This window comes from Oncorhynchus clarkii, chromosome 11, assembly GCF_045791955.1.
Source record: "Oncorhynchus clarkii lewisi isolate Uvic-CL-2024 chromosome 11, UVic_Ocla_1.0, whole genome shotgun sequence".
Classification (NCBI taxonomy): domain Eukaryota; kingdom Metazoa; phylum Chordata; class Actinopteri; order Salmoniformes; family Salmonidae; genus Oncorhynchus; species Oncorhynchus clarkii.
In genome coordinates, this window is record NC_092157.1 from 10,529,965 (window position 1) to 10,548,979 (window position 19,015).

At 43.5% G+C, this 19,015-nt stretch overlaps 1 protein-coding gene across 1 annotated transcript in view; it reads left to right on the top strand.

Annotated features, from left to right (window-relative positions):
* Positions 1-19,015, top strand: part of LOC139420182 (piezo-type mechanosensitive ion channel component 2-like) — a 213,827-nt gene that overhangs the window by 191,838 nt on the left and 2,974 nt on the right. Inside the window, exons 33-49 of the mRNA XM_071169970.1 lie at positions 69-125; positions 372-538; positions 885-1,072; positions 4,686-4,865; positions 8,209-8,751; positions 9,458-9,716; positions 13,865-14,047; positions 14,267-14,534; positions 14,680-14,848; positions 15,086-15,233; positions 15,419-15,633; positions 15,816-15,974; positions 16,966-17,113; positions 17,385-17,573; positions 17,800-17,892; positions 18,171-18,340; positions 18,899-19,015. Coding sequence (XP_071026071.1) covers positions 69-125; positions 372-538; positions 885-1,072; positions 4,686-4,865; positions 8,209-8,751; positions 9,458-9,716; positions 13,865-14,047; positions 14,267-14,534; positions 14,680-14,848; positions 15,086-15,233; positions 15,419-15,633; positions 15,816-15,974; positions 16,966-17,113; positions 17,385-17,573; positions 17,800-17,892; positions 18,171-18,340; positions 18,899-19,015 — 3,253 coding nt within the window. The remainder of the gene's footprint in view (positions 1-68; positions 126-371; positions 539-884; positions 1,073-4,685; positions 4,866-8,208; positions 8,752-9,457; positions 9,717-13,864; positions 14,048-14,266; positions 14,535-14,679; positions 14,849-15,085; positions 15,234-15,418; positions 15,634-15,815; positions 15,975-16,965; positions 17,114-17,384; positions 17,574-17,799; positions 17,893-18,170; positions 18,341-18,898) is intronic.

Genomic DNA, 19,015 nt, shown 5'->3' on the forward strand with positions numbered 1-19,015 from the left:
CACAGCAAGGGATATAATTTTGTATGATTCCATTGACTCATTCCATATTCAATATATTTTCTATCCAGCAGTGCATGTTCCTATGGAAGAGGAGGACCAGGAGGAGATGAAAACAGATGGATCAGGTAGATGCAGTTCAAACCAGGGTTGGAGTCAATTCTATTTCATTTAAAGTCCATTTCAGGACGTGGAATTGGAAATGTCATTTTTGTTTACATCTTAGGTTGGGTGCCTCGACCCCTGATTCAAATCTCAACCCGACTCACAATGTCCTCTGCATCAAGGAAGTTACACTCATACGTCTCAGTGAATAAAGACTGATGTGGACTTGGCTGTTAAAAGACGTGTGTTGTCTTCCTCCCTGTTCCCAGACAACATGCTGAAGCGAGTCTTCAACATAGTCAAGTTCTCCTGGGTGTTGTTCCTGGCCATGTTGGACAGTTTCACAGCCTGGATCAACTCCATGTGTCAGGAACACCTGGACATCTCCACCGTGCTACGCATCGAGCGCTGTATGCTCACGCACGAGGTTAACAAGGTAATGTCACGGCCACTGGGATTTAGACTATCTTTTGTGACGCTTATCGTATTACAAGGTGTACTACCTGATACTCCAGGTGAATCGTCCAATGACGGATGAGAAACCAGCTTTGTGAAAGTTACCAGTGAACAAGTATATCTGCCTAGCAACAAAACCATTTAATTGCATAATTATTTACCATGCCGTACTGTAGTAAAACCATAGCATTGGTAACTATTTCTAGCAATATCATAGTAATATCATTGGAATGACCTATTCCAAATGTTATTACAGCCAATTTAATAATATGAAGTGGGACTAGGACCACCAATTCTAACAGGCACTCTTGGTTGTAACATTCCAGGGGAACAAGCCTTCCCGGGAGAGCATACACGTGTACTACCGCAAGCAAATGTGCAAGGCTGCGTCCATTGAGTCGGGCCTGGAGAGAACCGAGGAGGAGACGTGCCAGGACTGCATCCCCCACAAGGCTGAGAGCTGTGCCTGTCTGGAGAGCCAAGAATCTGGGGCGTCTCATGATAGCCTGTCCAGGTAAGAGAATGGAAGAAAATACACTTTTTGTTACAGTTATCACTTTTTCTTATACTTATATTGATACTCAAAAGAAGTGATGAGATGGAAAGAGGAGAGGAAAAAGGAAATCATGCTTAATTTAAAAAAATGATCATTCATAATATCCTGGTGATAGCTAAGGGGAGTCACACATGACTGTAAGTCGCTTTGGATAAAATTGTCTGCTAAATGGAATTTAGTATTATTATTAGTAGTAGTAGTAGTATTGTTAGTATTATTAGTAGTAGTAGTAGTAGTAGTATTATTATTAGTATTATTATTATTAGTAGTAGTAGTAGTATTATTAGTATTATTATTATTATTATTAGTAGTAGTAGTAGTAGTAGTATTAGTATTATTATTAGTAGTATTATTAGTAGTAGTAGTAGTATTATTAGTAGTATTATTATTAGTATTAGTAGTATTATTATTAGTAGTAGTAGTAGTAGTAGTAGTATTAGTAGTATTATTATTAGTAGTAGTAGTAGTATTATTATTATTATTATTATTAGTAGTAGTATTATTAGTAGTAGTAGTATTAGTAGTATTATTACTAGTAGTAGTAGTAGTAGTATCATTATTATTGGTAGTAGTATTAGCAGTATTACTATTATTAGAAGTAGTATTATTATTAGTATTATTATTAGTAGTAGTAGTATTATTATTATTATTAGTAGTAGTATTATTAGTATTATTATTATTGGTAGTAGTAGTATTAGTATTATTATTAGTAGTAGTAGTAGTATTATTGGTATTATTATTATTATTATTAGTAGTAGTATTATAAGTATTATTAGTATTATTATTATTAGTAGTAGTAGTAGTATTATTATTAGTAGTATTATTATTAGTAGTAGTAGTATTATTATTAGTATTATTATTAGTAGTAGTATTATTATTAGTAGTAGTAGTATTATTAGTATTATTACTAGTAGTAGTAGCAGTAGTATTATTATTAGTAGTAGTAGTATTATTAGTATTATTATTAGAAGTAGTATTATTATTAGTATTATTAGTAGTAGTAGTGGTAGTAGTAGTATTATTAGTATTATTATTATTGGTAGTAGTAGTATTAGTATTATTAGTAGTAGTAGTAGTAGTAGTATTGGTATTATTATTAGTAGTAGTAGTATTATTAGTATTATTAGTAGTATTATTAGTAGAAGTAGTAGTATTACTAGTATTATTATTATTAGTAGTAGTAGTATTATTGGTATTATTATTAGTAGTAGTAGTAGTATTATTATTAGTATTATTATAGAAGGCAAGGCTCTTTAGCTGCTTCTTGATACTCCAAGGATATAGTAGTAAACACATGCTACTTTAGTACCTTGCCGTTATAATACTCAAAACATCAAGGGAAACTAAATAAAATAATCCAAAATGACTGGAATCAGGTGCTATATATTGGCAGTTTTTTAGAAAGATGTCATTCTGTGCAGATGACAGTAATGTTCTTTCAGGGATCAGATTGGAACGTTGCGTGTAAAAGACGTCTTTGAATGATTTATTTGCGCTCCATCTGTGTGTAATAAAACCCAAGCCTGGTGAATCGAGCCAAGTATTGCTCAGCACGGCTACCATTTACGCGATAAACACTTACGTTACATAACCATTTGACAGTACAATTACTCAATATTCAGCAGCTATGTTTTAGAGTTTGACATGACTTAGTTTTCTGTATTTCTATGCTTCTTGTTGTTCCACACGGTTGTCTGTTTTAGTGTTATTTTGTTATTTATTTGAGACTGAGGAGTGCCAGCCTGGCAGCATGAAACGGCACTGTTCTTTTCTGCTCTGTTCTATTCTGTTCTGTTCTGCTCTGTTCTGCTCTATTCTATTCTGTTCTGTTCTGCTCTGTTCTGCTCTATTCTATTCTGTTCTGCTCTGTTCTGTTATGTTCTGTTCTATTCTGGTCTGTTCTGCCCTATTCTATTCTGTTCTGTTCTGCTCTGTTCTATTCTGCTCTATTCTGTTCTGTTCTGCCCTGTTCTATTCTGTTCTGTTCTGCTCTGTTTTGGTCTGCTCTGTTCTGCTCTGTTCTATTCTGTTCTGTTCTGCTCTGTTCTGCTCTGTTCTATTCTGTTCTGCTCTGTTTTGGTCTGCTCTGTTCTGCTCTGTTCTATTCTGTTCTGTTCTGTTCTGTTCTGCCCTGTTCTATTCTGTTCTGTTTTGCTCTGTTCTGCTCTATTCTATTCTGTTCTGCTCTGTTCTGGTCTGCTCTGTTCTATTCTGTTCTGTTCTGCTCTGTTCTGCTCTGTTCTATTCTGTTCTGCTCTGTTCTGCTCTGTTCTGCTCTGTTCTATTCTGCTCTGTTCTGTTCTGTTCTGCTCTGTTCTGTTCGGCTCTGTTCTGCTCTGTTATGCCCTGTTCTGTTTTTCCCCTGCTCTGTTCTGCCCTGTTCTGCCCTGCTCTGTTCTGCCCTGTTCTGCCCTGCTCTGTTCTATTCTGTTCTGCCCTGTTCTGCTCTGCTCTGTTCTGCCCTGTTCTGTTCTGTTATGCCCTGTTCTGCTCTGTTATGCCCTGTTCTGCCCTGCTCTGTTCTGTTATGCCCTGTTCTGCCCTGCTCTGTTCTGTTATGCCCTGTTCTGCCCTGTTCTGCTCTGTTATGCCCTGCTCTGCTCTGTTATGCCCTGCTCTGCTCTGTTATGCCCTGCTCTGCTCTGTTATGCCCTGTTATGCCCTGTTCTGCTCTGTTATGCCCTGTTCTGCTCTGTTCTGCCCTGTTCTGCTCTGTTCTGTTCTGTTCTACTCTGTTCTGCTCTGTTCTGCCCTGTTCTGCTCTGTTCTGCCCTGTTCTGCTCTGTTCTGCTCTGGGAGCACTATTACCCACAGGCATTCTATCCTCTGCCTCGACTTTGGCCTGGCGCAGACACACACACACACACACACACACACACACACACACACACACACACTTGTCAGCTAAACTTGTGAGGACACACAATTCAGTCCCATTCAAAATCCTATTTTCCCTAACCGCTAACCCTAACACTAACCCGTACTCTTACCCTTACCATAACTCTAACCTTAACCCAAAAACCTAACCTTAACCCTAAACCTAACCCTAGCTACTAACCCTAACACTAACTCGTACTCTTACCCTTACCATAACCCTAACCTTAACCCAAAAACCTAACCTTAACCCTAAACCTAACCCTAGCTACTAACCCTAACACTAAAACTAACCCTAGCTCCTAACCCTTAACAGAATTCTAACCCTAAAACTAATTCTAACCTTAACCCTAAACCGCCTAGAAATAGCATTTGACCTCGTGGGGACTAACAAAATGTACCCAGTTGGTCAAATTTGTGTTTGTTTACTATTGTGTACTTGTTTACTTCTGGTCCCCACAAGAATAGTTTAACACGCCCACACCCACAAGAATGCAGACATCCATATGTGCGCAGACACACACACCACAGAAGATAATGCACAGTCCATAGTCTGTGTAGAACACGGCATCAAACTTCATCTGTCTGTGTAGAACACTGCATCAAACTTAATCTGTCTGTGTAGAACACTGCATCAAACTTCATCTGTCTGCGTAGAACACTGCATCAAACTTCATCTGTCTGTGTATTTCTCCAGTGCGTACACAGAGAGCACACTGCTCTACTCCTGTCGCTCCACTCTGGACCACACTGACATGGGTCCTGACAACGTACAGGTGCCCAAGACCAGCGAGCGTGCCCGTCCTAAACTCTGCAAGATGGAGGGGCTGGACCTAAAGTCCACCTCTTCAGCTGACAGCAGAGGCAGCCAGGCCAGGTAGGCAATGACAAACAGACTTCTCTCCTCTCATCCCTCACTCTCTTCCCTCCCTTCAAGCCTTACTCTCTACTCTTCTCCCCCTCAACCCTCACTCTCTACTCTTCCCTCCCTTTATCCTTCACTCTCCCCTTCTCTCCCTTCATCCTTCACTCTCCCCTTCTCTCCCTTCATCCTTCACTCTCTCCTTCTCTCCCTTCATCCTTCACTCTCTACTCTTCTCTCCCTTCATCCTTCACTCTACTCTTCTCTCCCTTCATCCTTCACTCTCTACTCTTCTCTCCCTTCATCCTTCACTCTACTCTTCTCTCCCTTCATCCTTCACTCTCTACTCTTCTCTCCCTTCATCCTTCATCCTTCACTCTCTACTCTTCTCTCCCTTCATCCTTCACTCTCTACTCTTCTCTCTCTTCATCCTTCACTCTCTACTCTTCTCTCCCTTCATACTTCACTCTCTACTCTTCTCTCCATTCATCCTTCACTCTCTCCCCTTCTCTCCCTTCATCCTTCACTCTCTACTCTTCTCTCCCTTCATCCTTCACTCTCTACTCTTCTCTCCCTTCATCCTTTACTCTATACTCCTCTCTCCATTCATCCTTTACTCTACTCTCTTCTCTCCCTTCATCCTTCACTCTCTACTCTTCTCTCCCTTCATCCTTCACTCTACTCTTCTCTCCCTTCATCCTTCACTCTCTACTCTTCTCTCCCTTCATCCTTCACTCTCTACTCTTCTCTCCCTTCATCCTTCACTGTCTCCTTCTCTCCCTTCATCTTTCACTCTCTACTCTTCTCTCCCTTTATCCTTCACTCTCTCCTTCTCTCCCTTCATCCTTCACTCTCTCCTTCTCTCCCTTCATCCTTCACTCTCTACTCTTCTCTCCCTTCATCATTCACTCTCTACTCTTCTCTCCCTTCATCCTTCACTCTCTCCTTCTCTCCCTTCATACTTCACTCTCTCCTTCGCTCCCTTCATCCTTCACTCTCTCCTTCTCTCCCTTTATCCTTCACTCTCCCCTTCTCTCCCTTCATCCTTCACTCTCTACTCTTCTCTCCCTTCGTACTTCACTCTCTAATCTTCTCTCCCTTCATAATTCACTCTCTCCTTCTCTTAGGTTCTCAAGTCATATTCTTGTCATCAAATCCACTTCCTGGCTACAGGACTATAATGGCCTTTTCTCGTAGCGCTGTTCAAACATGTTGCGCGCAACTGTAGTGTTGTGTAAACTGTAAAGGGCGTTATTGTCTGCTTTCTGAGCAGGTGTAAGATTATATTGAGGATCAGGAGACGATAAAAGAGGAGTAGACAGAGGCGGGGTGAGTGTGTAAAACAGTGGGCAGTTACAATGGCAACACCCTAATATGGTGCTGGTGGACGGCCTTTGTATCCAGTGTATGAGTCTGTTACCACCCCCCCCCCCTCTCTCTCTCTCTCTATCTATCTCTCTCTCTCTCTCTCTCTCTCTCTCTCTCTCTCTCTCTCTCTCTCTCTCTCTCTCTCTCTCCCTCTCTCTCTCTCTCTCTCTCTCTCAATTTAATTTATTTCAATTTAAGGGCTTTATTGGCATGGAAAACATATGTTAACATTGCAAAAGCAAGTGAAGTAGATAATAAACAAAAGTGAAATAAACAATAAAAAGTAACAGTAAACATTACACTCACAGAAGTTCCAAAAGAATAAAGACATTACAAATGTCATATTATATATATATATACAGTGTTGTAACAAAGTGTAAATGGTTAAAGTACAAAAGGGAAAATAAATAAAAAATAAATATGGGTTGTATTTACAATGGTGTTTGTTCTTCACTGGTTGCCCTTTTCTTGTGGCAACAGGTCACAAATCTTGCTGCGGTGATGGCACACTGTGGTATTTCACCCAGTAGATATGGGAGTTTATCAAATTGTGTTTGTTTTCGAATTCTTTGTGGATCTGTGTAATCTGAGGGAAATATGTGTCTCTTATATGGTCATACAATGGGCAAGAGGTTAGGAAGTGCAGGTCAGTTTCCACCTCATTTTGTGGGCAGTGTGCACATAGCCTGTCTTCTCTTGAGAGCCATGTCTGCCTACGATGGCCTTTCTCAATAGCAAGGCTATGCTCACTGAGTCTGTACATAGTCAAAGCTTTCCTTAAGTTTGGGTCAGTCACAGTGGTCAGGTATTCTGCCACTGTGTACTCTCTGTTTAGGGCCAAATAGCATTCTAGTTTGCACAGTTTTTTTGTTAATTATTTCCAATGTGTAAAGTAATTATATTTTAGTTTTCTCATGATTTGGGGAATTGTGTTGCTGACAGGACTGATGGTAGCGCTCACCTTGTCTTCTCCAGACAAGCTTTTTTCTGGATTCCCCAAACAATCGTAAAGGGGATTCATCAGAGAAAATTACTTGACCCCAGTCCTCAGCAGTCCAATCCCTGTACCTTTTGCAGAATATCAGTCTGTCCCTGATGTTTTTCCTGGAGAGAAGTGGCTTCTTTGCTGCCCTTCTTGACACCAGGCCATCCTCCAAAAGTCTTTGCCTCACTGTGCGTACAGATGCACTCACACCTGCCTGCTGCCATTCCTGAGCAAGCTCTGTACTGGTGGTGCCCCGATCCCACAGCTGAATCAACTTTGGGAGACGCTCCTGGTGCTTGCTGGACTTTCTTGGGCACCCTGAAGCCTTCTCCACAACAATTGAACCGCTCTCCTTGAAGTTCTTGATGATCCGATAAATGGTTGATTTAGGTGCAATCTTACTGGCAGCAATATCCTTGCCTGGGAAGCCCTTTTTTGATCAAAACAATGATGACGGCACATGTGTCCTTGCAGGTAACCATGGTTAACAGAGGAAGAACAATGATTCCAAGCACCACCCTCCTTTTTAAGCTTCCAGTCAGTTATTCGATCTCAATCAGCATGACATAGTGATCTCCAGCCTTGTCCTCGTCAACACTCACACCTGTGTTAACGAGAGAATCACTGACATGATGTCAGCTGGTCCTTTTGTGGCAGGGCTGAAATGCAGTGGAAATGTTTTTTGGGGGGATTCAGTTCATTTGCATGGCAAAGAGGGACATCGCAATTCATTGCAATTTTCTGATCACTCTTCATAACATTCTGGAGTATATGCAAATTGCCATCATACAAACTGAGGCAGCAGACTTTGTGAAAATAAATATTTGTGTCATTCTCAAAACCTTTGGCCACGACTGTAGACACCCTTGTGGATTTGGCTATTTCAGCAGTCAGTAGGTTCACAGTATGTGGATTTTTGACTAGTAATACTGTAATGAAGAGTCATGGAACAGATGAGTTCCAGAACATCAACACTCCTTTCTCTTGCTTCTCTCTCCCCACTAGTGAGCACAACCAGTGTATAGCCCTCTGTTCCCGCCAGGGGACCACCGACACCATCGAGGAGACAGGAGAGGAGCCAGACCAGGACCTCCAAGACCCCCACTCCTCCTACACTGAGACCCCATCCACCTCCATGGGGCTGTACATGGAACATGAGGGGGTTCTTCTCTCCAGGTCCAGGGGTTTGGACTGGGACAGTAGGGACAGCGTCCCGGAAGTCAAACAGACAGGGTTGGAGAGAGGACCGTGCTACGCCCACCACAGTGAGCTCCAGCTCTACCAGGCAGACCTCCCCAGTACAGACACAGACATCCCCCCCTCATACAGCAGAGCTACAGGCCTGGACAGGGAGGGGGCCTCGTACATCAGAGCTACAGGCTTGGTCAGGGAGGAGACTGAACGGGCCTCATCCATTAGGGCCCATCATAAGAAGAGGTTGGTTGTGGTGACGCCTGACGAGAAGTCTGATTTTCTGTCGGGCGTCACGAGTGGCACGTTTCCCTCGCTCACCCACGAGCTGACAGCCAGCGATCTGCTACGCAATAGGTATTGTATTTTATCGCAGCTTGTCTTGCATTTCCAATTAAAATACTCACCTTTCAGCTATTAGAAAGCCCGACATCGAGATCCAGTCAAGGCTAAAGATTAGTATGTTTGATAATTCTAAAGGATTTAGAATTTTTAGACCCTATCTCTCTTCCTCTCTCTCTCTCCCGGTCTCTCCCTCTCTCTTTCCCTCTCTCTCTCTTTCCCCCTCTCTCTCTCCCTCTCTTCCTCTCCCTCTCTCCCGGTCTCTCTCCTTTCCTCTCTCCCTCTCTCTTTCCCTCTCTCTCTCTTTCCCCCTCTCTCTCTCTTCCTCTCTCTCTCTCCCGGTCTCTCTCCTTCCCTCTCTCTCTTTCCCCCTCTCTCTCGCTCTTCCTCTCTCTCTCTCCCGGTCTCTCCCTCTCTCTCTTTCCCTCTCTCTCTCTCTCTTCCTCTCTCTCTCTCCCGGTCTCTCCCTCTCTCCACGTCTCCCTCTCTCTTTCCCTCTCTCTCTCTCTGTCTTTCTCCCCCTCTTTCTCTCTCTCCATCTCCCTCTCTCTATCGCTCTCTCCCCTCTCTCTCTCTCTCTCTCTATCTCTCGCCCCCTCTCTCTCGCCCCCTCTTGCCCCTCTTTCTCTCTCCCCTCCTCTTTCTTTCTCTCCCCCTCTTTCTCTCTCTCCCCCTCTTTCTCTCTCTCCCCCTCTTTCTCTCTCTCCCCTCTCTCGATCAGGATGTTCTACGACGAGGAGTTGGAGGATTCAGAGCGTTTCTACGGCAATCAGCCGGCCCTGCTGCAGCTGCTCTATGCTCTGTACAACATGCTGGTGGCCCACTCAGAGATGGTGTGTTTCCTGGTCATCATCCTCAACCACATGATCTCAGCATCCGTGGCCACGCTCGTCCTTCCCATCTTCATCTTCCTCTGGGCCATGCTGTCTGTCCCCAGGCCCAGCAAACGCTTCTGGATGACCGCCATCGTCTACACAGAGGTATTACATTAAGAATAAATAATACTGGATATTTACAGTTGAAGTAGGAAGTTGACATACACTTAGGTTGGAGTCATTAAAACTCGTTTTTCATTAACTCCACAAATGTCTTGTTAACAAACTATAGTTTTGACAAGTCGGTTAGGACATCTACTTTGTGCATGACACAAGTTATTTTTCCAACAATTATTTACAGACAGATTATTTCACTTATAATTCACTGGATCACAATTCCAGTGGGTCAGCAGTTTACATACACTCAGTTGACTGTGCCTTTAAACAGCTTGGAAAATTCCAGAAAATGATATCATGGCTTTAGAAGCTTCTGAGAGGCTAATTGACATAATTTGAGTCAATTGGAGGTGTGCCTGTGGATGTATTTCAAGGCCTACCTTCAAACTCACTGCATCTGCTTGGCATCATGGGGAAATCAAAAGAAATCAGCCAAGACAGAAAAAATTGTAGACCTCCACAAGTCTGGTTCATCCTTGGGAGCAATTTCCAAATGTGTACAAACAATAGTAGGCAAGTATAAACACCATGGGACCACGCAGCCGTCATACCGCTCAGGAAGGGGACGCGTTCTGTCTCCTAGAGATGAACGTACTTTGGTGCGAAAAGTGCAAATCAATTCCAGAACAACAGCAAAGGACTGTGTGAAGATGCTGGAGGAAACAGGTACAAAACGATCTATATCCACAGTAAAACAAGTCCTATATCAACATAACCTGAAAAGTCGCTCAGCAAGGAAGAAGCCACTGCTCCAAAGCCGCCATAAAAAAGCCAGACTACGGTTTGAAACTGCACATGTGAACAAAGATTGTACTTTTTGGAGAAATTTCCTCTGGTCTGATGAAACAAAAATAGAACTGTTTGGCCATAATGACCACCGTTATGTTTGGAGGAAAAAGGGGGATGCTTGCAAGCCGAAGAACATCATCCCAGCCGTGTCGCACGGGGGTGGCAGCATCATGTTGAGGGGGTGCTTTGCTGCAGGAGGGACTTGTACACTTCACAAAATAGATGGCATCATGAGAAAGGATAATTACGTGGATATATTGAAGCAACATCTCAAGACATCAGTCAGGAAGTTAAATGGGTCCTCCAATTGGACAATGACCCCAAGCATACTTCAAAGTTGTGGCAAAATGGCCTAAGGACAACAAAGTCAAGGTATTGGAGTGGCCATCACAAAGCCCTGACCTCAATCCTATAGAGAATTTGTGGGCAGAACTGAAAAAGTGTGTGCGAGCAAGGAGGCTGCAAACCTGACTCAATTACACCAGCTCTGATAGGAGGAATGGGCCAAAATTCACCCAACTTATTGTGGGAAGCTTGTGGAAGGCTACCCGAAACATTTGACCCAAGTTCAACAATTGAAAGGCAATACTGCCAAATACTAATTGAGTGTATGTAAACTTCTGACCCACTGGGTATGTGACGAAAGAAATTAAAGCTGAAATAAATCATTCTCTCTACTATTATTCTGACATATGACATTCTTAAAATAAACTGGTGATCCTAACTGACCTAAAACAGGGAATTTTTTATGGGATTAAATGTCAGGAATTGTGAAAAACTGAGTTTAAATGTATTTGACTAAGGTTTTATGTAAACTTCCGACTTCAACTGTATTTTATAAAGTGGTTTTTATACAGAATATCAGTCGCTTTAAAAATTAAAAATAAAGATACATTCAGGAAGCGTGCCGTTCTTGGGAGATGGTCTTCCATAGTGCAGTTCAGCACAGGAGTAACTTGAGAGGAGGTGGCAGCGATGGTGCAGCCAGGGAGGGAGAAACATCCGTCAGACATCATCAGGCAACACCAGTTCACAGCTACTCCTCCTCTGTTGGTAGGCTGCAACTTCCACCACCAAAAGTGTAGCACCCACTTAGGTGCTGTAAGCACCTGAGAGATCACCAGTCCTCGGCAGTAGTCAGTAACAGCGTCCTACGAGACGAGCCTCTGTCGTCCTCTCACACTACAGTCCCCATCCTTCCAGAAACACTGGCAGGTGGAATACAAAGCCGGTGCTGTGTTTATCAGGTGTTGATGCATCATTCAAATTAGATTAGCCAGCCAACTAGTTGTAACTCAATAAGCCAGGTTAGACATTAGTCAGGCTCTTATCAATGTAAATCTGCCTTGACCCCTGGTCCTTTACAGTTTTAAAGTGATAGTTCACCCAAATTATTAAGGTGAACCATCCCGTTATGATTTCCATTTCATCGTTTTTTAAATCAAATCAAATCACATTTTATTCGTCACATGCGCCGAATACCAAAACACCTGACCATGAAATACTTACTTACAAGCCCTTAAACAACAATGCAGTTCAAGAAATAGAGTTAAGAAAATATTTACTAAATAAACTAAAGTAAAAAAAAATATTTAACAAGTAACACAATAAAATAACAATACTGAGGGGTACCGGTACCAAGTCAATGTGCGGGGGGGGTACAGGTTAGTCGAGGTAATTTGTACGTAGGGGGAAGTGAATAATATGAATAATAATAAACAGCGAGTAGCAGCAGTGTTCAAAACAAAGGGGGGGGGGGGGGGGGGGGGTCAATGTAAATAGTCCACGTGGCCATTTGATTATTTGTTCAACAGTCTTATAGCTTGGGGGTAGAAGCTGTTAAGGTGTCTTTTGGTCCCAAACTTGGCGCTCCGGTACCGCTTGCCATGCGGTAGCAGAGAGAACTTGGATGACTGGAGTCTTCGACCATGTTTTGGGCCTTCCTCTGACACCGCCTATTAAATACGTCCTGGATGGCAGGAAGCTTGGTTCCAGTGATGTACTGGGCCGTACGTACTACCCTCTGTAGCGCCTTACAGTCAGAGCAGCTGCCATACCAGGCGGTGATGTAACCGGTCAGGATGCTCTTGATGGTGCAGCTGTAGAACTTTTTGAGGATCTGGGGACCCATGCCAAATCTTTTCAGTCTCCTGAGGGGGAAAAGGTGTTGACATGCTCTCTTCATGACTGTCTTGATGTGTTTGGACCATGATAGTGTGTTGGTGATGTGGACACCAAGGAACTTGAAACTCTCGACCCGCTCCACTACAGCCCCGTTGATGTGAATGGGGGCGTGTTCGGCCCTTCTTTTCCTGTAGTCAACAATCATCTCTTTTGTCTTGCTCACGTTGAGGGAGAGGTTGTTGTCCTGGCACCACATGGCCAGGTCTCTGACCTCCTCCCTAAAGGCTGTCTCATCGTTGTCGGTGATCAGGCCTACCACTTGTGTCGTCAGCAAACTTAATGATGGTGTTGGAGTCGTGCTTGGCCACGCAGTCGTGGGTGAACAGGGAGTACAGGAGGGGACTAAGCACACAACTCTGAGGGGCCCCAGTGTTGAGGAACAGCGTGGCAGATGTGTTGTTGCCTACCCTTACCGCCTGGGGGCGACCCTTCAGGAAGACCAGAATCCAGTTGCAGAGGGAGGTGTTTAGTCCCAGGGTCGTTAGCTTAGTAATGAGCTTTGTGGGCACTATGGTGTTGAACGCTGAGCTGTAGTCAATGAACAGAATTCTCACATAGGTGTTCCTTTTGTCCAGGTGGGAAAGGGCCGTGTGGATTGTGATTGCATCATCTGTGGATCTGTTGGGGCGGTATGTGAATCGGAGTGAGTCTAGGGTTTCCGGGATGATGGTGTTGATGTGAGTCATGACCAGCCTTTCAAAGCACTTCATGGCTACTGACGTGAGCGCTACGGGTCGGTAGTCATTTAGGCAGGTTACCTTCACTTTCTTGGGCACAGGGACAATGGTGGTCTGCTTGAAACATAGGTATTACAGAGAGGTTGAAAATGTCAGTGAAGACACTTGCCAGTTGGTCCGCGCATGCTCTGAGTACACGTCCTGGTAATCCGTCTGGCCCTTTTGTCGTTCGTAATAGTTTGCAAGACCTGCCACATCCGACGAGCGTCAGAGCCAGTGTAGTAGTCCTGTATTGACGCGTTGCCCTTTTTTCTTGATCCAGCTATGAAAAATAAAGTTGTTGTTTCAACATGTTCAGTGTGGAAATAATACTCTGTTACTGCACTGTACTCAATAATGAATTGTGTTGATAGACAATGTTGCTATTTCTTAATTTTATCACTCAGGCAGCTGCTAAATGTTTTCCCCTTCTCTCTGTACCACCAGGTCACCATTGTGATCAAGTACTTCTTCCAGTTTGGTTTCTTCCCCTTCAACCAGAATATTGAGCTGGACAAGTCCAAACCCTTCCATCCTCCCAACATCATCGGTGTGGAGAAGAGGGAGGGATACGTGCACTATGACCTGGTTCAGCTGCTAGCTCTGTTCTTCCACCGATCTATTCTCAAGGTGCCCACTAAGTCTTACTAGGTGTGATGCCTATTAACTACAATACATGGTTATTCCTTTAAAGGGATAGTTAACATTTTCAAAAAATAAGGTTAAAAAAAAAAGTGGACTACACCTTTAACTATGTTGTTATTTCTGACGTGTTACCTGTATTGATACATAGTTACATTTAGCACACTGAATGGCTTAACCATCCTATTCTTTGGTCTTGACCTCCAGTGTCACGGGCTGTGGGATGAGGACAACACCAGGGGAGGAGGGAAGGAAACCCCCAAGCAGCACCACAACGAGAGGGAGAAGAGGACCAGCTCCAGGCCAGTGGAGAAGCAGGCTGCGGAGGGCAGCAGTTCCCTGCTGGAGTCGGTCCGCAACCGCATCCCCCGACATTTCCACTCCATGTCCACCTCCACCCCGCTGCGCCGCAAGAGCTCCAGCTCCGCCTCCCACCTTTCCCAACGCACCGTGCGCTCCGCCCACTCCAAAGGAGGTGAGGTCACAAGTCTGTAGAGTAACTCCCTTATTGGGCTTAGATATGTTTGGGGGAAATATCTAGACTTTTAATTATGAACCAACACAATATCATCTGTGAGCCCTATGTCTTCCAAACCTCATCAAACCTGCTGACTCCACAGATAGTGTGAGCTCACGGCCCGGCCTGCGGAGAGGCCACAGCCTGCGGAGAGGGGACAGCCTGCGGAGAGGGGACAGTGTGCTGAGTGTCCAGCACAGGAGCAAGAAGGAGATGATCCTGGAGAAACTCAGAGAGCAGCTCATCAAAGCCAAGAGCTTCACTGTCAAAAAGTAGGTGTACTGACTTGAAGGTGCCTTATTACTGTTATTAGGCTACTATTCAGTCGCTATCCAGGATAATAAATTGTTTAATGGTGGCTATACTGTAAATCTCTAAGCCTGATTTGATTTTGATGCATACACATTACAAGGTTCATAAAAATGACATTAACCGTTCATAAAGGTATCTAGTTTATCTTGTTTACCTTGTTTACTGTAACAGATCATTGTTTCTTTGCATGTCTGTAGAACTCTGGAGATCTACATCCCCATCCGTCAGTTCTTCTACAACCTGATCCACCCAGAGTACAGTGCAGTGACAGACGTCTATGTGCTGATGTTCCTGGCCGACACAGTGGACTTTATCATCATCGTCTTCGGCTTCTGGGCATTTGGGGTAAGTTTGATATATGATATGTTAGTGCTAAAATTCTGGTTTAAACTGTCATTGTCTTTGTGATTGAAACCCAGTGTAATGAATTTCAATTGTCCCTAAAGGGACAAGAACACTTTTGAACTTGAAACTTCCAAATAAATACCATAACATTTCATAACATAACAGTACTTCCTGTACCCCAACAGAAACACTCTGCGGCAGCTGACATCACTTCCTCCCTGTCGGAAGACCAGGTTCCCGAAGCCTTCCTGGTGATGGTGCTGATCCAGTTTGGCACCATGATCATCGACCGAGCCCTCTACCTCCGCAAGACCGTCATGGGAAAAGTCATCTTCCAGGTCATCCTGGTGTTCGGCATCCACTTCTGGATGTTCTTCATCCTGCCTGGAGTCACAGAGAGGTATGAATGTGGAGAAATAACATGCATTTATTGAGTAATTTTAATAATTTAGTCACAACCAGCTCCTTCTTTCTTTTAAATACATATTTTAAATACTTACTAAATAGTTGCGTCATTAGTAAGTAACGCAATGTTTTACTTTTGAAAATACACGCTAACATTATTTCCATATCAATCACCAGACGGTTCAGTCAGAACACAGTGGCCCAGCTGTGGTACTTTGTCAAGTGCATCTACTTTGGCCTGTCGGCCTATCAGATCCGCTGTGGCTACCCCACCCGCGTCCTGGGCAACTTCCTCACCAAGAGTTACAACTACCTCAATCTTTTCCTCTTCCAAGGGTGAGTGCTATTCAGGCCACTTGTGACCACAATCACCAATTGAGAAGACAATAATGAAGAATGAATTTCTGAGAAAAGAGACTCATCAGCAGGGTTGGGATTAATACGTTACAAAAATAATGCGTTACGTAAACGGATTGACTAATTAGTAATGGAATGCGTTACTTTTAAAAACTGGGTAATATAAATATAGTTACGCTTGTGAACCATATCTCTTCTTTCTTTTTTTTACCTTTACCGTGCCTTAGACCCCTGCGCCACCCGGGAGACTGTGTGAATCATATCTCTACGGGGCGTATGTTTCCATGATTCGATCTCAAATTGTTTCCTCATTTTGTTCTCGAGTTAGCGAAGAAAGGCTATTTCTCCATAGAAATGTCCATAGAAATGTTAAGAAGGTCCACATCTTTGCCATTGATCGCTTCTACAGGTATAATAGCAAAGCCCATAGAGGGCTTCAACATCTAGTGGCAAGTGTGCCCTCTCTACATCTCTATGGCTCTGCGACGTGCGGTCTAACCAGAACTGGTGGTTCGAGAGGTATAGATGTTTGGCTTACAGGATATATGACTAATTAAGCAGCCCGTATGATAATCCAGCACTTGTAGACTAGTACAGGAAAGCATCGCCACAGATGAAAGGAGAAACTAGTGATCAAACCTGAGATAGTAAGTAGCCTGTCTATGGTAAAGCCTGTTTAGCTTGCCTCGCTCCCTCCGACAGTTAAACGGTGAGATTTAGAGATTTTTTTTGTGTTACTTTCTATTCAAAGTAATATTTCTAAAGTAACTTTTTGTTAAATGTAACAAGTTATAAATAATGTTTTACTTTTCCAAGTATCTAATCCCAACACTGCTCATCAGTGACGGCACATGCAACCAATGGCTGCCTGGTTGCCTGGCTGCCTGGTTCATTACTATTGCCTATAACGTTGCCCTATTGTTGCCCTATTGTTGCCCTAACATTGCTCTAACGTTGTCCTGGTTCCCAGGTTCCGCCTGGTCCCGTTCCTGACGGAGCTGCGAGCGGTGATGGACTGGGTGTGGACGGACACCACCCTCAGCCTGTCCAACTGGATCTGTGTAGAGGACATCTACGCCCATATCTTTGTCCTCAAGTGCTGGAGGATGTCAGAGAAGGTGAGGGACCATGGGCCTGCTGTGTTAGTTCTCCTCTAGGACCTCCCTATCCATATCTGAATGATGCTTAGAGTGGAAGTAGATAGTATGTTGTCAAAGAGGCTGTGTAGAAATGAGATACAGCAGGTTTATGCGGGACAATCCTCACACGGGGCACCAATTACGTAGGTTCGCCCAAAAGTTTTAAAACATTTATAGAAACTGTAACGAAAGTCTATTGTTTATTTCCCCAAACTATTTTTTATATTATTTTATGTGTGTTGTTTACCAGAGGTACCCCCAGCCTCGTGGGCAGAAGAAGAAGAAGGTGGTGAAGTATGGGATGGGAGGTTTGATCGTCATGCTTCTTATCTGCATTGTTTGGTTCCCGCTGCTCTTCATGTCACTGGTCAAGTCAGTGGCCGGGGTGGTCAACAAACCTCTGGACGTGTCGGTCACCATCACCCTGGGAGGCTTTCAGGTAGCGCCACTCATGTTGACCGCAGTCATATATAGAGAGACAGTTCGGCCGCCATTTTTCACACTGGGCGCAATGTTAGCATATGTTGGTATAAACATCAGTCCAAACTCTATCTATAGCTCTGGGATTGAAGGTGTGTAGATGTTTTTCTTTTTTTTACTGACTTTTGTCAGATGTCACATTTATATCTATTTTAATATTATAACGTTGGTATCTCTTCCTTCAGCCCATTTTCACTATGAGTGCCCAGCAAAATCAACTGAAGGACATTAGCAAAGCAGATTTTGCAGACTTCATGAATTCATACAACTACATTCCAGTAAGAAGACCACCCATTTTACAGCTTGCTTTCTAAATCATAATTTTAGGCCATACAATACAACAAATATTTCAGATGTTGCTCAAGATTTCCAAATATCTTGTGATGATATAGATTTGACTACTGTTACATTCTGGTTTGAATATATTACTGTGTATTGAATTAATGTGTATTACTATAACAAAGACCTGTCTTGTCCCACTCACACGGGACTTTGTGCATCTTAGTGTTGTACAGTATGTTTGAGTAGTAATATTTCAATGCTTCTATCATTGCAGTCAGCGATGCAGTTCCTGGAGGCCTACACGTCAGCGGACGTGGCTGTGGCGGAGCTGGAGGGCAGTTCCAACTCCCTGTGGACCATCAGCCCCCCCAGCAGGAAGAACCTGATGGACGTTCTCAGCAAGGAGGAATACTTCCCTGTCACCATGTCCTGGACCATCCAGAGGTAAGAGTGACACGGCAACAGACTGAAACAGGGAAGGACAACCTGGAACTGCCCAATAAGATACGTTCATTTTCGTTTTCCGTTGCACGCTGCACTCAACCAGGACATAGAGAATCAAACCAATACTCGACTGCACACATGGAAAAACACTCACTTACAATCTGAGAGAGAACCAAATCTAAACTCACACACTTATTACAAACTCAAAAGTGTCTTGCACAACTCAACATTCAACATTTCGTACAGAGAGGGTGGGAGACAAGGATGGAGGGAGTCAATATATTTGTTTCTTGCTTCCATTTTTGAATGGATAAATTAGTTCCGCTCTAGGGTGTCAGTGTCGTTAGAGATTTGTGTGAACTTGATAAAATGACATAGTTGTGTAGACATAGGTTACATAGTACTTTAGAGCCGTAAAATATCTGTTGAGATATCTGTCCATTTGCAATGTCTGTGAGCCGGAAAATAACACATTTACGAGTTCACAAAGTAATGTGTGATGTACCATTTGTGACCACAGTGTACTGTGTGCAATTGTGATTTTTCTCTCTTCAACAGGAATCTCAGTCTTGGAGCCAAAGCTGAAGTTGCGACAGATAAACATATAACATACCTTGATATGACAACGCGACAAGAGTTAATAGATCTGCTGAATGGGACCAGAAACCAGGCTGT